Source organism: Notolabrus celidotus, chromosome 13 (assembly GCF_009762535.1).
Source record: "Notolabrus celidotus isolate fNotCel1 chromosome 13, fNotCel1.pri, whole genome shotgun sequence".
Lineage (NCBI taxonomy): Eukaryota > Metazoa > Chordata > Actinopteri > Labriformes > Labridae > Notolabrus > Notolabrus celidotus.
Window position 1 is genome coordinate 14603338 of NC_048284.1, and position 17318 is coordinate 14620655.

At 43.0% G+C, this 17318-nt stretch overlaps 1 protein-coding gene across 1 annotated transcript in view; it reads right to left on the minus strand.

Annotated features, from left to right (window-relative positions):
* Positions 1 to 458: 458 nt before the first annotated feature.
* Positions 459 to 17318, minus strand: part of LOC117823926 (prospero homeobox protein 1-like) — a 34237-nt gene continuing 17377 nt past the window's right edge. The window contains exons 5-6 of the mRNA XM_034699207.1: positions 5106 to 5287; positions 459 to 873 (exon numbers count right to left, since the gene is read on the minus strand). Of these exons, the coding sequence (XP_034555098.1) occupies positions 849 to 873; positions 5106 to 5287 (207 nt within the window). The 3' untranslated portion in view covers positions 459 to 848. The remainder of the gene's footprint in view (positions 874 to 5105; positions 5288 to 17318) is intronic.

Sequence of the window (17318 nt, forward strand, 5' to 3'; positions counted from 1 at the left end):
ATCTCCAAATAGGACAACAATTCTAAATGCCTCATTTTTCACGTTTTATAATTATATTAATCACATACTTAAGAATTATTTCACACATTATTTCTTCCAGAGAGATTGATAAGGCGATTTTAATGTGAGTGTGCGTGTTCAACTGTGTGTTGTAACTGTTGTTTTCAGTCTTATGAGGCGGCATCTGTAGTTGTCCGTGTAGAAAACTAGACGGGGAGGTTGTTGCTCTGCTGTGAAATCCCTCATTAGTGCACTGAGTCACTCAGAGAGCAGAGAGGCACTGATTCACACAGACAGGACGTAGTAACTATACAGTAAATGCATACACTGTATTGGAAGAAGCAATGCATATAGGTGAGTAAACCAGATGGAAAATATCAAGGTACCTTATTTTTAAGTGCATGTATTTCATAAAAGGTAATATAAATAAACAAAAGAAACCATAGGCAGGGTTTTTTTACTCTCATTTTCATTTTTATTTCCAATTTTTATTCATTTTGCACAAGCTTGCATATATACTGCACATACATTCAGTTCATAGAGGGTGAAGGCACGAAAGGCAATTTGACTACTGGTTGTTTTTGGGCTGGGCCAAAGCAATACAGGGGGAAAAATCTCCAGAGATATACAAAAATGCTTCAAACTACTTTCAACTTTCTAGTCCACCCTCGGCCCTGTCCTGGAATAAAACTTAACAACCCTTATTTAAAAAAAAAAAAGAACGAAAAATAATGTCCAGGTCCATTTAGCTGCCAAGATCCATTTTTTCAATTCCTCAGTTGAGTGTTTCTTTTAAATTCAAATTTGGGTAGATAAGAATTAAAGTATTTTTTTTAGGTTGGTTCTACTTAATGAAATGCAGTACAGCCTTCCCTGTTTGAAAAACAAACAAAAAAAAACATTAAATAAATTAGGATAAATTAAACCAATAAATTACACAAAATCTGCAAGACAAAAAGACACCAATAAATGAAAAAAAGCAGCCATGTCATGAGTTTTTATTTTAACAACCTGTGTGTATCTACTCAGACTGTGTTTGAAACATGGCTGCTCCCGTTGGAATTACTGCACTAGAATCGTATAATAATGTCATACAAAAAGCTTCAACAAAACACTATTTACATAACATATTGCTAAGTTACACAAAGGCAGTATTTATCACTGTAAGTCCACGTCATTGATATTTACAGAAAAAAAGAAGAACAATGTCTTAATAATAATAAAAAAAAGAATTACTACTGAAAGCATCGAGAAACAAAAACCCCTTTCAAACAGGTCAGAAAACAGATCAGAGGAAATTATCGCCACACACACACACACACACACACACACACACACACACACACACACACACACACACGTTGCCAACGCTTAATGAGAATCATTTACATGTCAGGATGGTACTCCCAGGGGTGGGGGAGGGGCCACAGTGTTGAGAATTGTGTCACTCACTGGTTCACAGGTTCTCATAATCGGTCTTTTCTCTCACACAGACACACACACACACGCACACACACACACACACACACACACACACACACACACGATGCAAAGCCTACAAAAAAATTCCATATAAATCCAAACTTTTGCCAAACGTTTGAACCCGGTAAAAAAGGGTATAAATCACTTTTTTTCCATCTGCAGTCTCTTTTTCTTATTTTAAAACATTACTGTAAATGTGCCCCCTCCATGACTCTACTCTTCAGATGACAATGAGTTCCTGTCTCTCTCCCTGGGTCAGATCTAGAGCTTAGTCTGCGCCAGTCTGCCCTTGTTTTTGGACGAGACCTGCTCCACAGACTGCCAACGGGCCGCTCTGTGACATCATCATTACCCGACCGCTAGCCTGATGCATCGTTCTGTCAGCAAAAATTAAAGAAACGGATGCTGGTGCAACTTCAAGGGCACTGCCAACGGGGAAACGGACCCCCCGTTAAAGGCATGGTAGAGAAAAAATGACAAAAACAAAACCTATTGTATTTTTCTGGAAGAGTGGTTATGAGTTCAGTTTGAGAGTTTTATTCCTCCCTTCTCTTTTCAACCACTCTCACCCTCCTTGTGTAGCACTCAGTGATAATAGAAAAACTGTACAGCTATTCTTTGTTTCATCCTGACAGTATTTACAGTAGCAACAACAATATTTCATACTCTGAAAACATACTCCAAGTTTATTTATCCAATCTCAAGAAGACAGCCGTTCAGCGTAATACAAAAAGAAACTAAAAAGGAAAAAGTGGTCACAAAACCTGCAAAAAACCTACAACTATTCTTCCTAAACTACCGAGAACTCACTTATTCAGAATACAGATTTAAACAAAGCCGTCACTAAAAATACCCTCAAGATTTCTGTTATGAAACAAGTTCTACCAGTGCCTTTCAAAGTCCTTCCACTGCTGTAGAGATATATATTTTTCCATAGGTTTATTTTTTACAATTCTTAAAAAAGCCTTTATACGTATCTCAATAATGTTATCCTCAAAATCAGACGACACCAGAAAAAGAAACCTTGACAAAAATATTTTCAATGTGGTATTACGGTCTTGCTAATCCACTCCTTTTTTTTTTTTTTTGCACACAAGTCTTCATTATCCTGAATTAATCTTTTTAGGCGCAGGAACTCTTTAACTTCAGGGCGGGGTTGCAGAAAGGGGGGTGGGAGGGTTGCGGGTGGACGGGCGATAATAATCTGTGCATCAGATAAAAGTGTCCTTTCCTTACTTCTTTGTTTGTAGCGCTTTAGAGCCCTTGGCTGGTGCTTTGAGACTCTGAGACATGTGGGGCCTATCCCATCCTTCAGTGAGAAATGTGTTGGGCCCGCTCTCTCAGGGCGCCAGATCTTAAGAAGAAAACTGTCCGGGGCGGAGGAGCTGGGGGACATAATGAAGGGAGTAGCTCTCCGTCTTTCTCTGCCTCCTTTTGTCAAGCGTTTTGTCTCGCTTAGACAAGTCAGCAGGTTAAGCAACCTGGCCCTTTTGATCTTTTGTGACACACTCATACACGCAGATGCGCTCACACTCACGCACACACTCACTATAAACGAATGTCACCAAGAGGAGATCAACAGCTAGCTTGCACGCACTCTAGAAAGTATTCAAGTCTTCTCATTAGCTTCAAATTTCTCATTAAAAAGATGCTAATACTGCCTGCATCTTTGAATTCTTAAAGAGGGGGCAGATGGAATTAATAAAACAGGACATTCACATGTACAACTCTGGTGTAAGTACTCTGTAAAGTAAGTAGAATGGCATTTACCAAACTGGGCACAGTGGCTTTAGCAGAAACTTGCTTTTGGTCTTAAAAGCTGCCCGTTTAGGATAGAGGGACAGAGCAGAGGGTTTCAGGTGCGTGTTTCTCCTCACTCTGTGCCTTTGTCCCCGCTCTTTGTAGTGCTGAGAGCTTCTCCATCTACCCCTGGGGTGAGTGTGCACCTCTGACCTCGTATTGTTGCAGTAAGAGAAGCCAGATCACTCGCAGGCAGGTGAGCATGGAGGGGAAGGAGCAGTGCGTGTGTGTGCTTGTATGTGCGCGAGGATTTCCTACTTGCGGTAGAATTAAATGACATCAATATTAAAGTTTATATTCTCCTCCGTCTTTGCCCTCTTCATATTTTTTATGCTTTTATTTGTAGTGAATCATCTATCCTTTGAGCCACACTGTATTTAAATTGTTACAGTTTTCTGATATATTCAAGTATCACCTGTTATTAAAATACCTTCATAATGTGTTTACACCTCGTTCAGGTGTACCCCAAGGAAAGCCAGGCTGACTTCATCTCACACATAAGCTATGTGGTGAGCAGTGCTTCAGAAGACAAAACTGCTGTGTATATAATGAGATTATTTTGTAGCTGAATGACTGGCAAGTTTTGAGGGAGCAGTTTAGTCATCAAAGCTAGAGAGGCTATGTAAAGTTAGCCATTTAACACTTCAAGTTGAACACCTAAAGGCCACACTTCTTCTGATTTTCTATTATTTCTTATTTCTAAACTTCGGCACTGTTGACCTCACGTGTTTTTGTTAGGAGCAAGCCAGTCACTATAGTTGTATATAGAAAGCCTACTGTGATGGTCCCCTTTTCAAAACCCCAAATGTAATCAATGCCTCCACAGCCTGACCACTGAAATAAGTCCAAATAAACAAATCAAAGTCCACTTCAGACACTGAAAACAAGGAACAAAAGCGAAGAGAGGGATGGGAAAATGGGGGTAAAATATTTCAGAATCTAAACTCTCGTGGAATAATATTAATAGCAATAATTTATTTTTTTTCTGCAACGGCATCAAGGGACAAACAAATCTCGAAGTGCCAATCTTCAGCAAGCAGTGATGACAAATAATAATAACCATAAACAACAACAATAATAATAATCATCAAAATAATAATGTACAGCCCATAAACACAATGCCCTAATTTCAGGGAAAACACACTTCAAAACATGGTAGAGCTCAGTAGCTATTTGAAACCGCTCCAAGTCCCAAGACCAGGAACGTGAGTCCAGTCTAAGTCCAGTCATTAACCTCACTAGGCCTTGTTTTCGTGTGCATGTGTGTGTGTCACTGTCCTTTTTAGGGACATCCTCAGTAGCACAGTTCGTTTGACACCCACTTTGCACTTTGCAGGAACAGTTCATTGTGACGCCCAGTGGGTTGGAGGGACATCCCAGAGTGCCATGAGTAAAGTCTTTAGGGAACCCAGCCTATGCTTTTAGTTAGTGTAGATCAAAAAACAGGCCAAACAGATGAGGATTCACACGGTCCAAAAAGAAAACACCCAATAAGATTAGAGTCTCTTCAGTTCATAATCATAGAAAAACAAAAACAAATAATAACCATCATGGTAATTATCATATAAGAACAACAACACAATAGCTAGGTCATTTAGGAACTGCCACAGAGGCTTTAGATTGGGAATGCTACTTCATAACTTTCATACATTCAAAAATTAAAAAAAAGAATTAAAAACAGGAAATCCAAAGTAAAGTTTGGGAAAAGAGAAAACAAGAGATAATATTGTTTTTAAATTCTATGAAATCAGGAAAAAAAAAAAAAAAAAAAAGCGCAAAGCGTCAAGCGAGGAGGAAGAGGAGGAGGAGGAGGGGAAAATTACTCGTGTAGAAGCTCTTGGAGACAGTTGGGGGACTTGAAGATCTCGGGGACCTCGCTGTCCAGTTTGCAGATGACCTTGTAGATGGCCTTCTTCCAGGACGGGTCCACATCTTTGCCGGCCACAATGGCGTTAAAGAACTCCCTCAGTGTGATCTCAGCCACCTCTATGAAGCGTTCAGGGACCTACACGGAGACAGAAAGAAGGAAGTGGTTACTCATCTATGGAAGTGAAAAAACACTAGACGATGTCAGTAAACCTAACCAACTTGTACCAGGCTGATTAGATATAGATCTGGAAGAAGATGGAGAAAAAACAGCAAGACAAGATACAACAAACTTTATAAAACTGTCAAATTAAAATGGAATAAAATGAGAACACATGTATGTGAGGCACTTATGGTATCAGCATCTTAACATTCCTGTTATGTTTGGTGTCAACTGACCCATTTTAATGTTCAAAAATTAAAAAAAAAAATGTTAAAAGTATTTTTTCGCTATGAAACTTCTTCTGCTTGGCTTTATTAGCGTGAACAACATAGAAAATGAAAATAGTTCATTTCACACATTTGCAACCTCACTGCATGTTTATATCACATAGATACTGTTCGTGGGTCAATTTGACCCTGCAATCTAAGTGGAGGCTAAAAGGGGTCAGAATTGTTAGATATTGAATGTCTCTTTGCAACTCTGTGACATATTTTTTACCCCAATCACTTTCCAATATACATTAAAAAAAGTTTTAACATTAGTTTTCATAAAAAAACTCATAGAACCATGATCTGTGACAATTAAAGAACATCAATGTACTAAATATTGATTTAAATGGTTAATAATGGAGTTAATAATGAGATTTTAAAAATGTTTAATGGGATTTTTTTGGTTTCTGACACTTTTGAATCATTTAATATGCCCTGGGTCATGTTGACCCAGGAATATTATTGTTGTCCCTAAGAATCAAACATAACAGGAGGGTTAATGTTATAAAATTTGTATAACCAGCATTCAATTGGGTTTATGACAGACGTAGTAATAAGCATCCCTTGGATCTGTTTACAGTAACACACAGAATTGGCTCTGTCTTTTAGGGCTCGCCATCTTCAGATATGAAACTCTGTGAAACCATACTTCTTTGTTGATCACAGTTTTTTAGATGTCTTTGATGCACTGACAAAAGTAATTGCAATAAAAGCACCATAATGATGTCAGTTTTTGGTTAATTTGTCCCACTTTTATGCAGTTTTGTTCACTGTCGCTCCATCTTTCATCCCCCTTGCATTTTTTTGGCCTTAGACGATGAGTGGCATGTCATGCCGTAATGTATGTAATGTATGTATGTCAAGGGGGAAATAGAACTTATATTCAAGTCAATAAGGTAGTATGTCACTTTTTCCCCCATTGGTTGGATATGGCGAATACAATTTACTTTGGGGTTTGAATATATCAGAGCTGTGTCAAGTTAAAAAAAGCTTGTTGGTAGAAAATATGAATAGGATACTGTGTCATAGAGGTTGAAATGGTCAAAAGTTTACTCAAAAATTAGAAGTACTTTGTTTTAAATTTCAGAAAGACTTCTATTGTACCTAACTTGAACTTTGGTCAACATGGTGGAACCTTAAAAGCATCAAAGAACTCAATCCCAGTCACAGCTTTATAATTTTACAGCAAAGCTTCCTTACATCTTACTCTCCGCCTTCCCCGCCTTCATAGGCATGCTTCATATTTTCACAGTGGATGTAAAACCATAAATCTCCCATGGCTTGACTATCTACTTCCTTAAAAAAGCTGCCAGCCTGAGAAAAGTCACTTCTTCTGAATTCTCAGGTTTTCTCACACCTCACACTTCCCCTCCTCACAACATGGTAAGCGTGACAACTTTATGAGTCCCACTGTAAATCTGTGACCAAACAAGAGAGCGGAGCTGAGTGAAGAGCGTCGGAGAGGTGCTGGCGAAAGAGGAAGTACTAAATGCTTTGGGAACGGGGAGACACGCCGCCTCTTTAGTGTCCCTGACAGCAGCGCTCACCGACACCATGGAGATGATTAGTCTGGCAAAGATCTGTGACACCTTCCCCCAAGCCAACACTCTGTCACACACACACACACACACACACTCATGCAAGCGTGAGCACACACACCAGTGCGCACACCTCCTTGTGCCAAGGAGATGACACATCCTGTACTGTTACAGAGCTCGACATAATGCTGTACACACACACACACACACACACACACACACACACACACACACACACACACGCACGCACACACACACATTAGATACCCGGGTGTATTTGGCTGAGTCTCTTTCCCCGACTCAAAGCTCCGGGGCGACGCAGCCTTCAGGGGTCACCTGCTTGGATAATGCTGACTGTCTCCCTGCCCGCCTCCCTTGATGCTCGCACACACAAACACACTCACCCTCACACACCCACACACACACTTACACACACACACATACAGCAGCAGTAGCTTGCCCAAACGCCTGACAGTGCGCACTCCGTTCCTCTCCTCTCCTCCAGTGTCCTGCAGATACTCATCAGGAGTGTCAGGACACAGCAAGGTTAGTGGCCAGTGGAACACTCACACACACATAAACGGACATGGACACACACACAGCCATGCCTCTTCACGTTCACACACACATACACACTTATGCACACATGGGACAGCCAGCCGCCCCCCTCAGGGTGATGAATGGAGGCTAAGATGCCCATGTGTGTGTGTGGTGTGTGGCGTGTGTGCATATCTGTGGCCACTGCTGTACTGAAAAGGTGAGACATGAATAAGGAGCTTGTACACTCTGTATGTGTGTGTGAGTGTGTGTGTGATTGTGCATTTGGCAGATATAGAGGAAGAGAAAACACACAAGCTAACCTAATTCCCCAAATATTGAATTCCCCTCTGAAGGGCGTATAATTCATTGTTTGGGTTGCTGTCATCTCTGAAATACTGGCACAATGACCCCGCCGAGAGGGCAACTTTGTGTGTATCTGTGTGGTGTGTGTGTGCGCAACCTTCTCCCATAAGACCTCGCTAACTGTCCGATTGCAGCCCGGCGCCCTGGCTGTTAGACGCAGGGAGTGCCGCATTACTAAGAATATTCCTGCATGGAATTTCTCCTGACGTTTTGACTATAAAAGGACAGCAAAACGCTGACTGCAAGGAGAAAGCAATGTCAAGGAGAAAAGGGTATTGGTATTTCAGATCCTCTTGACTGAGCGGGTGAGGGAGAGTGAGAAAGGGAGGGAGAGAGAGAGAGACGACAGGAGAAGGAGGGGCTGAAAAGAGTCTAAGGAGAGGGAGCGGAGCGACAGCACAGAGAGAGTTATTCCTGTCCCACAAGCCTTTGTTTTGTGAGTCTTGTATGTGAGTAAGCGGTGGGCCTTAACTGTTTGCAACCCCTCCCTCCTCCCACTCCATCCCCCTCCTCCTCCTCACTCCCCCCCCTCTCGCCTCATCTCTCTCTCTCTAGGGTCAGCTGTTGGGCCTTTGTTCCAGAGGCATTGTGGGGGATTATCCAGTGTGGCCGTTCATTCGCTCGGCTGTCCGGTAAATGGGGCCAATCGCGTGGCTCACAATCCTTCATACATATTTCATAGGGCTTTTTAACAACTTCTCAGCAGAGCCCCAAAATTAAAGGACAGATGTACAAAGAGGGGTAGAGAGATGAAGGGAGGCAGAGAAGCAGGAAAAGGAATATAGAGGGAAGGATGGAAGGTTTAGTGTACGAGGAACGACGGCTGGAAAAGGCAAACAAGGTGACTGACAGGAGGGCTGCGTTTCAGCAGAACACTCATGGTACAGGTGCCAGGAAACATTGATTACCTTGTTGACAACCACTATGTTATGTTTCTTTTCCACTTAACAGAAAAAAACATTAATAGTATATCACAGTGTACGTTTCCAGGAGTTGGACATTTTTCTTTTTTCAGTGCGGGAGATCGGAGATCATCAAAAAAGCTCCAACGAAATTGGACAAGTTGTTTTCTGAGTAAATAAAGAAAACCAGAATTTGACTATGTTCTAAAAAAGGATGTGGTTTTGCTCTATGAGGGGGTGTGAAAAAGACAGAGACAATTATGTGTGTGGCAGAAAAGGGGATCAAAAAACAAAAGCATTCATGAAAAGGGATATTATTGTTGCCCCCTGGGTAACACAATATGAGAGGGAAAACAGGTAAGAAAAGGACGGGCAAAAAGAAAGACCTGCTCCCTTTCTTAACCTTTGCATTGTTGTCATCAATGAAGGAGATAAAAATAAGAGAGAAAGAAAAAGAAAGGGTCTTTTCTTTCAAGAGGCTGTAATGAGGCAGTTGATCACTCTCATTCACCGTCTCCCCCTTCTCCCCCACAACTGTCTCCCCCATTCTCTCCACCACTCTCCATCTCCCTCTCTCATGACAGGTTGCTTTGAGACAGAAGGATAAGCTCTTTTTCAGAGAGCGGGAATCGGATTTCCTGCTTTTTGATGAGATAATAAAATATGACGGAGGACAATAGGAGCCTGTGGATGGCTTGCTGGGAGCTATTCACTCCAGCCGCGGCCCCCTGTCTTAAGACTGCTTAGACAAACGTTTAAAAAGGTAGCCAGAGGCCCAAGCCCTGGCATAAAGGCTACTGTTACACACACAGGGCGCAAGTGTGTGTCTTTTGCTTGTGTTTCAGTCAAAGCCTGAGAAATCCCTTCTCTCTCGGTGACTCAGGGTTGGCTGTTTGTTTGGCCAACATGTTTCTCTCCCCCCGTTGCTTTTGGGAACTGTCAGGAGATGTATTGCACCTTCTATTTGCACAGTGTTGGCCAAACAAGACGAGACCCTGGAAGATAAGGCTGTGTGTGTAAGTCAGTGTGTGCGCAAGCGAGCTGCAGCCTTGAAGGATGAAATGCGGGGACACAACATAAGCCCCCGCTACAGGCCAGGTTAATTCCTAACCCCGGCTGTGCCTGGGAATACCAACACTTCCCATGCTTTTGCAGTCATTGTACTTGATTATCGGGATTTTTTTGTCATTTTTATCAGACTATTGCAGACGAAATTGTTTGATATCGCTACAGCTTTCAGAAAAGAATGCAACGTATATTTGTCAGAAAGAAAATCGTATAGGATCTCCTAATATAGTAGGAGAGTCTACATGTTGTAAAGCTTTTATGCCGTTGTACTTAATATTTCGGCTACTGTACTCAAACAATTCGATTGATAAGACAGATTTGGACTGAACTGAACATCCGTTAACAGGCCTTTTGGTGGTGAAAAGTTACAACAACGGCATCTGATTGGTCCCAAAGTCAATCAAGGACATGTCTTAATGGTAGGCTGACACATTTAAGAAATATCGGATGAAGACAGGCTGTTTTTGATTTATAACAGCATGAATTTAGGCTCAGAAAATTGTTCTATATCTCGATGATGAATTAGAAACTGGTTAGAGACTGGTTTCTATCCACGGGTGAGAAGGGGGCTTTATAGATTCCTTTAATATGATGAATACCATAGATGGGGCCATGCGAGTCAATATGTGATATGTCCCTTTGCAGTCACTATACCTTAAGAAAGTTCTGCTGACTTTAAAATATAGGTGAAAAACAAGATTTTGCAAGAACGTGCTTGTGACAATTCAGTGAGTCAAACCAGAGCTTCCGAACCTCGTACACACACTCACACACGGCCCCTGTGCCTCACGTATCTGCTCTGATCAATAATCTACAAAGGCCTTGATAAGCCCTTGGACCACACTGTCACTTTAGGCAAACACAACCCATGTCCCCTTTCTTCCTACCCCTCGCTGCACTTGTCCCTAACCCCCCTCTTCTCTTACTGATAAGACTGAAAAGTCCAACCAAAGAGCAGAGAAAAGAAAGAAGAGTCCGAGTGGATCCTTTGCTTTGATAACTTCCTTCCAAAGTGCTTGATTTACTTCATTTTCTTCCCCCCTTCTACTTTCCTTGAATCCCTAATAAATCCTTTATCTGTGACGTGCATGTTTTTGTCGTCTTGCTTGAGCGCCTTCTGGGACGGGAAACAGGCCTCAAAGCTGAGCAAACACCAGCCACCCTCACTCTGCTGATAGCCTTGAGAACATGAAGCCTTGAGGGGCTGTTGTATATCCATGTACATGTGTGTGTGTCTATCTAGATTGTGTGTGTACGTATGTGAGCACAAGCGCAAGCGTCACATGGGCTCTTCTCAAGGTGCACCTCAACCAGGGAGTCAAGGACGGGACAGGGTCAAAGACGCTGATGAAGTCGTTCTCCTATCCCATCTTCCTCACTCCTCCCTACACCTTTACTTGCCTCAACCCCCCCTCTCCTACACACTCTCTCGCACACACACAGACACACACTCAACTACACACACAGGCTAATTCATATCATATCAGGGCCTCTTTGACATGCCTTTCCTCCCCTTACGATCCCCTCGCTCTAAACAAATTGGGGGGTTGTAGCAGTGGTTGCTAGCTTTATATCAACTGAACAACACAAAGAGAAGAAGAAATGTCACCAGATGCATTACTAACAGCAGGGGAAGCCAGAAATCACAGTTCAAGCTCTTGTTTGAGGACTTAAAAATTCATCATGTGAGCGTGTATGGGAGGGATAGGCTGAGCGAAACAGATCCAAACTAAGGGGGGTCATGATGCGCTCTAATGGGGCCTCCAGAGGTCAGGAAGTCAACACAGCACTGAGAGCCCAAGAGAGCAGGAGGCAGAAGGGAAAGAAAGGAGCAAGGGAGTCTGGAAGATAGGAACAGGACATCTGGAGAGGAGGAGAACAGAGGGAGGGAGGGAGAGGAAGAATAGAACGGGAAGAGGGGAAGGAGGGTGTGGGTGGGCGGGGGGAACAATAAAGGCTGGGGAGGAAGGAGCTGCAGCAAAGGAGGGAGGATGGAAGATGGATAGATGGACGGAAGGAGAAAGAAAGGAGAGGACAAGATGGCAGCAGAAGAAAGGAAAAATAAAGTGCAGATTGGACAGAAGAAGGAAGAATCTGGCATCCAAAAGAGAAAAGGGGAGTGCGTGAGTGTGTGTGTGTGTGTGTGTGTGCGTGTTGGGGGGGTTGCTTTGACACATCTGCAGCTCTGATGCACGCCCTGGTCATTTTGGCATGAGTCCCTTTGCCACGCTTCATTAGTCTCGCACACACATTTACACACACACACACAGACAGACACACACACACACACACACACACACACACACACACACACACACACACACACGGAGAGAGACCAAAATGGTCCAGAAATAATGACATAATCTGCAGCTGTGCCACAGAGCAGGCTGCCCCTCACAAGGTGACCAGGGACAGAAGGAGGGAGGAGAGGGGAGAAGAAGGGAGGAGGAAAAGTGGGGGGAGTCAAGTGTTGGACCAGCGCTGTGAGAGGATATGTTTGTGTGTGAGAGCAGGTGAGAAAAGGAGAGAGGGGATCATGTAGTTCTTTATGTTTAAGTGATTCCTTACCACCCCTGGTGCCCCCAGGCTCTACACACACACAGTTCTGGTCATTTAATCAGTGAGCAGAATAAAGTGGCTTATTCTCACACACACACGCACACACACACACACACACACACACACACACACACACACACACACACACACACACACACACACACTTTGCATTGAAGAAAAGACCTGTCAGGCTACGTCAAACAGGGGCCTCAATAGCCCACGGCGATTCATTGAGAAGCAGATGATCCCGCTTGCTCTTCTTTCTTGCACTAACTCTTATTGCAATCATGACGAAAGAGCTAAGAGGTATGGGAGATATCGCTCATGACAAATTAATTCAAGATTCGTTAAAATGTCTACTTTCTAGCAGAGTTCTCTTGTTTCTGTTACATTTCATCAAATAGATTCAGTTTTGTGTGTAGCATCTTTGTTTTTCAGATGGTTTTGGTTCCATTTTGCTCTAAAGCAGGATGGTTTTACAATAATTCTTTATAGGAAGAGTAGCTCTAACTCTTCAATTCAATCCCAAGTGAGCATTTTCTGATTGAAATTATGTTTAAAAAATGTTGAAAGAAGTTTACAATAAATGACTGATTAAAGTTGAACCATCTTGTAAATATTTAAAGTGTATTATTTATGATATTTGAGTGAAACATGCTGTAAAAATATACAATTTCCATCCTCTTTTAAAGATTTTGAAATTTAGAGACACAATTAAGTTTTCTGACATGTTGATGCAATAGCGGTTTTTTCACATATCATATTTTTATATTCTTTCATTTCAATGTTGAAATCTCTGTTAGTGCTAAATGGGATTTAACTGTTGAATGGTTTAAGAGGCGTATTGGGAGGACATGTTGCACCAGGGATTGGTTTCCATTCAATTCATTTCAATCCAACTAGCGTGCAAACATAAATTCCAGAGGTGTGTGTTTCCTTAAATCTGGGTATATAATGTAAATACTATCAACAGACATGTCAATGAAAATTACACCAGGAACGCATGTTTGCCTGATGTGCGAGAACATCATGTTGTCTTGTCAAACACCTTTCTCAGTCTGTGAGAAAATCTAGTTTACACTGAAGGTGATAAATATGAACAAACAAGGTAAAGTCGTCCTTTCTCCTTGGGAGTAATTGTACAAGCTTATAGGAAGTTGGCAAACACACATGCAATGTTTCATTTTGGTATTCAAGAACAGAGAGGACTCAACTCATTCATTGCTCCTGTTTGTGAAGTTAACATTCATGAGTGATAGATGAACATGTAGGGGGAGAGTTTGGCGTACGAAAGTCCTAGTTCCTAATGGGAGATGTAGAGAACAAGGGAATGAGGGGGAGAAAGCGGTTATGGGAGGTGTGTGTGTTTGTGTAGTTGACATAAACCCACTGGCAAATTGCTGTATCGGTTATATTTTTGGCAGCTCTGAACTTAAATCTATACCCCCTGCTTTTTCATCCCTCTTCTTCTATCTTCTACGTCTTTTTGTCTTCAAACGCTCTTCAAAGAGAACCCTAGAGCCTTTTTTCTGAGAACATCACACCTGTGTGCAAGTGTGTGTTTTCAGATTCTTAAGTATGTTCAGAAATGTTTGTTTTCAAATCTGCGCCTTTTGATTGTGTATCAAGTCAAGCGGCCGTGACCTTTTCACCTTAAATTCTCAGAGGTTGAACCCCGGTCAAAGACACACACACACACACACACACACACACACACACACACACACACACACACACACACACACACACACACACACACACACACACACACACACACACACACACACACACACACACAAACACACACACAAACACAAACACACAGTGCCCCCTGAACGAAGAAAAAAGAAAAGCAATGAAGGAGTGCTAGACAGGGAGAGGAAAAATTAGGAGGAGATGGAGGAGGAGGAGAAAACAGACATTAGCCTCTCTGGGTGGAGAACAAATGGAGCCCCCGAGAGGGACGTGAAGAGGAGGAACGAGGGAGTGAGGGGGGAAGGAGAGGTGAAGCACACAATGCTATGGGGCACGGCGGTTGGACAGACAGCATCTGCTCGCAGCTCTCTGTGGCTCTGGTAATGGATGGAGAGTTGGAGAGACACCGGGAGAGCGAAGGGAAGGAGGGAGATGCAAAGAGCTAGGTAGAGACAGTGGGAGGGGTAAAAAAAAAGAGGGAGGAAGAGAACTAGGTGAGGAAACAAGTGAAAAAGTCAAAGTGGTAGGTTTTCTTGCCATTATTTAGTCACAGTACGACTTTGGGAAGGGCGTTATCAATTCAAATGGAGGGATGACAGACGGATGGACGGACAAAAGAGGAAGAGGGACAAAAGGAGTGAGACGTCTTTCTAATAGGAGAAAGAGCAGCTGATAAGGGAGGACATATGATACTTGCGTGTGTGTGTGTGGATGAAGGCTTCTCACCGCTTTCTGGTACCTCCCTCTCATACAGAGATCATAGGGACTTCCTTTTTTTAAATGCCCAGGTGTGTGTGTGTGTGTGTGTGTGAGAGAGAGAGTGTGTGTGTGTGAGAGAGAGTGTGTCCTCTGAGGGGGGAGTGGTCACTGACAGAGGAAACTTGGCCTCGACTGTCTTATGGAAATCTGAGAGTTTCCCAGAGCCATCATAAAACTAACTCTGTCTCTCTCTCTCTCTCTCTCTCTCTCTCTCTCTCTCTCTCTCTCTCTCTCTGTCTCTCTCTCTCTCTCTCTCTCTTTGTAACCCATTAGGAGGTCACACACATTCCTGTCTTATGAAAGATGATGTGTGTTGTCATTGGGGGTTCAAAGAAAGACAGAGGGGGGCTCCAGAGTGAAACTAGAAAAGGACACTAAGCGAGAATTTTCACTTGAGTCCTCACATGAAAGCGCTGCTCGCTCAAAGTCAAGGCTTTGGGAGGCCGGTGTGTGAGTGTGTGTGTGTTTTCGGAGGACTTTGATGGGCGATGGACGGAGTGAATGAGAAGCGGAGAAGAAAGAGAAGAAGAGAGGGGGGGATCAGGAGGGGGGCTGAGAAAAGAGGAAAGTAGAGAGCCGGGGTCTAGGTAATTAACGGCAAGCTCTTTAATTACCGCTGGTGTTCATTGTGCCAGAAGGAATGTGACAATTATGCCATTAAAACTTCCTAATGGGGGGAAAAAGCGAGGGAAAGGACGAGGAGGAGGAGGGGGGTAACGGAAGACATGCAAAAGAGGAGGATGAAAGAATGAAAGGAAAGAGGCAACAGAAGGAAGAGAGAACGACGAGAGGGAGCGAGGGAGGAGGGATATGAAAGGGAAAAGGGGAAACAATCGCGACAAAAGAGGAGCTGGGAGGGAGGTGGGGAGCGTATTAGGCCAGCACAGTGACAGAGCAGATTAGCATCAAACAAGAAAGGCCACAGACGTGCGTATGTGTGTGTGTATATGTGTGTGTGTATGTGTGAGTGTGTGTCGAAATGTGTGTGTGTGATGGCTGAAACAGAGGACATATTCATTCCAAAGACGCCACCAAGGTGGATGGAACTTTGATGATGCAGAATCTGGCAAAGGGAAAACTTGGTTTGTGTGTGTGTGTGTGTGTGTGTGTGTGCTTGCTGAATCTGCGTAGGCTCCTGTTTCAAGTGGTGGTGCAGGCAGGTAGGGGAGGAAGAGGAGGAGGAGGAGGAGGAGGAGGAGGAGGTGGAGGAGAAAGGGGAGAGATCCACAGAAAAGGGCCTTGGGGGCATCCTGATACACATCCAGTACATTTCCATCTTTCTACCTCTATGACTCACACACACACAAACACACACACACACACAGAAGAAGGAAAGACATAACAAATGTGTCCGTGCACATACGTAACACACACACAAACACATCAGTCCCACACAAACATCAAACAGCAAAAAAAAACACACACAACCTACGCTGTCATACACACACAAATAACACCCACACATACACACAAACACTTACACGCAGTCTTCGTGCTCACCAAGGCGGTTGGTTTGTCAGGGGGGTTAGAATTTGCATGGCTGGGCAAATTTTCCTTGTGTTAAACTCTAATCAGCTCCTGTATCTCTCAGACACCTGCCCAGCAAAAAAAAACCTTAATATGCAAAACACCTCCCCTACCTCCCTCGCTCCTCCACCACCACCACTGCACCTCCTCCTCCTCGGCCAACAGAAGACTTATTCACCTGGCCACCCGCACACTTTTCCTCTCTGTCTGTCTTCTTGCAAATTTTCACATTTATGCATGCAAATAGGCTGTTCCCCTTAAGCCTGTTTCAACAGCAGCTTCCTGGTGCCAGGAGAAAAACGATGGGTTTGACTGAGATGTGACTCAGGAAGGTGAAGGTGGGGGGGGGGGGGGATGGCAGGTTGTTTGTTTTTGGGCAAGAGCATTTTCAACAAGGATGATGTGAGCAAAGTGTTTCTTTTAGATTTAGGTAGGAGTGTGTCATGTAAGCTTGTCAGAGACTCCTTCAGATCAGATTAAGTTTTTTAAAGTAAAACACACCGTCGCCAGACTTTTAAACCTTTGAATGATTTAGTCCTGGTTTATTTTGGCTAAACAACCCTAATGTAGTTATATAGGAACTAATGAAGTAAAACATCTGCACTGAAGGTGTCATAAATATGAGTTTACAATCTTGATCATGTGATAAATATTTCCAATATATATATATATTTTTAAAGCTATATTTTTTGGCCTTTTTGCCTTTATTCTATAGGACAGCTGAAGAGAGACAGGAAACATGGGGAGTAGAAAGCGGGGGAAAACATGCAGGAAATGGTCGACCGGC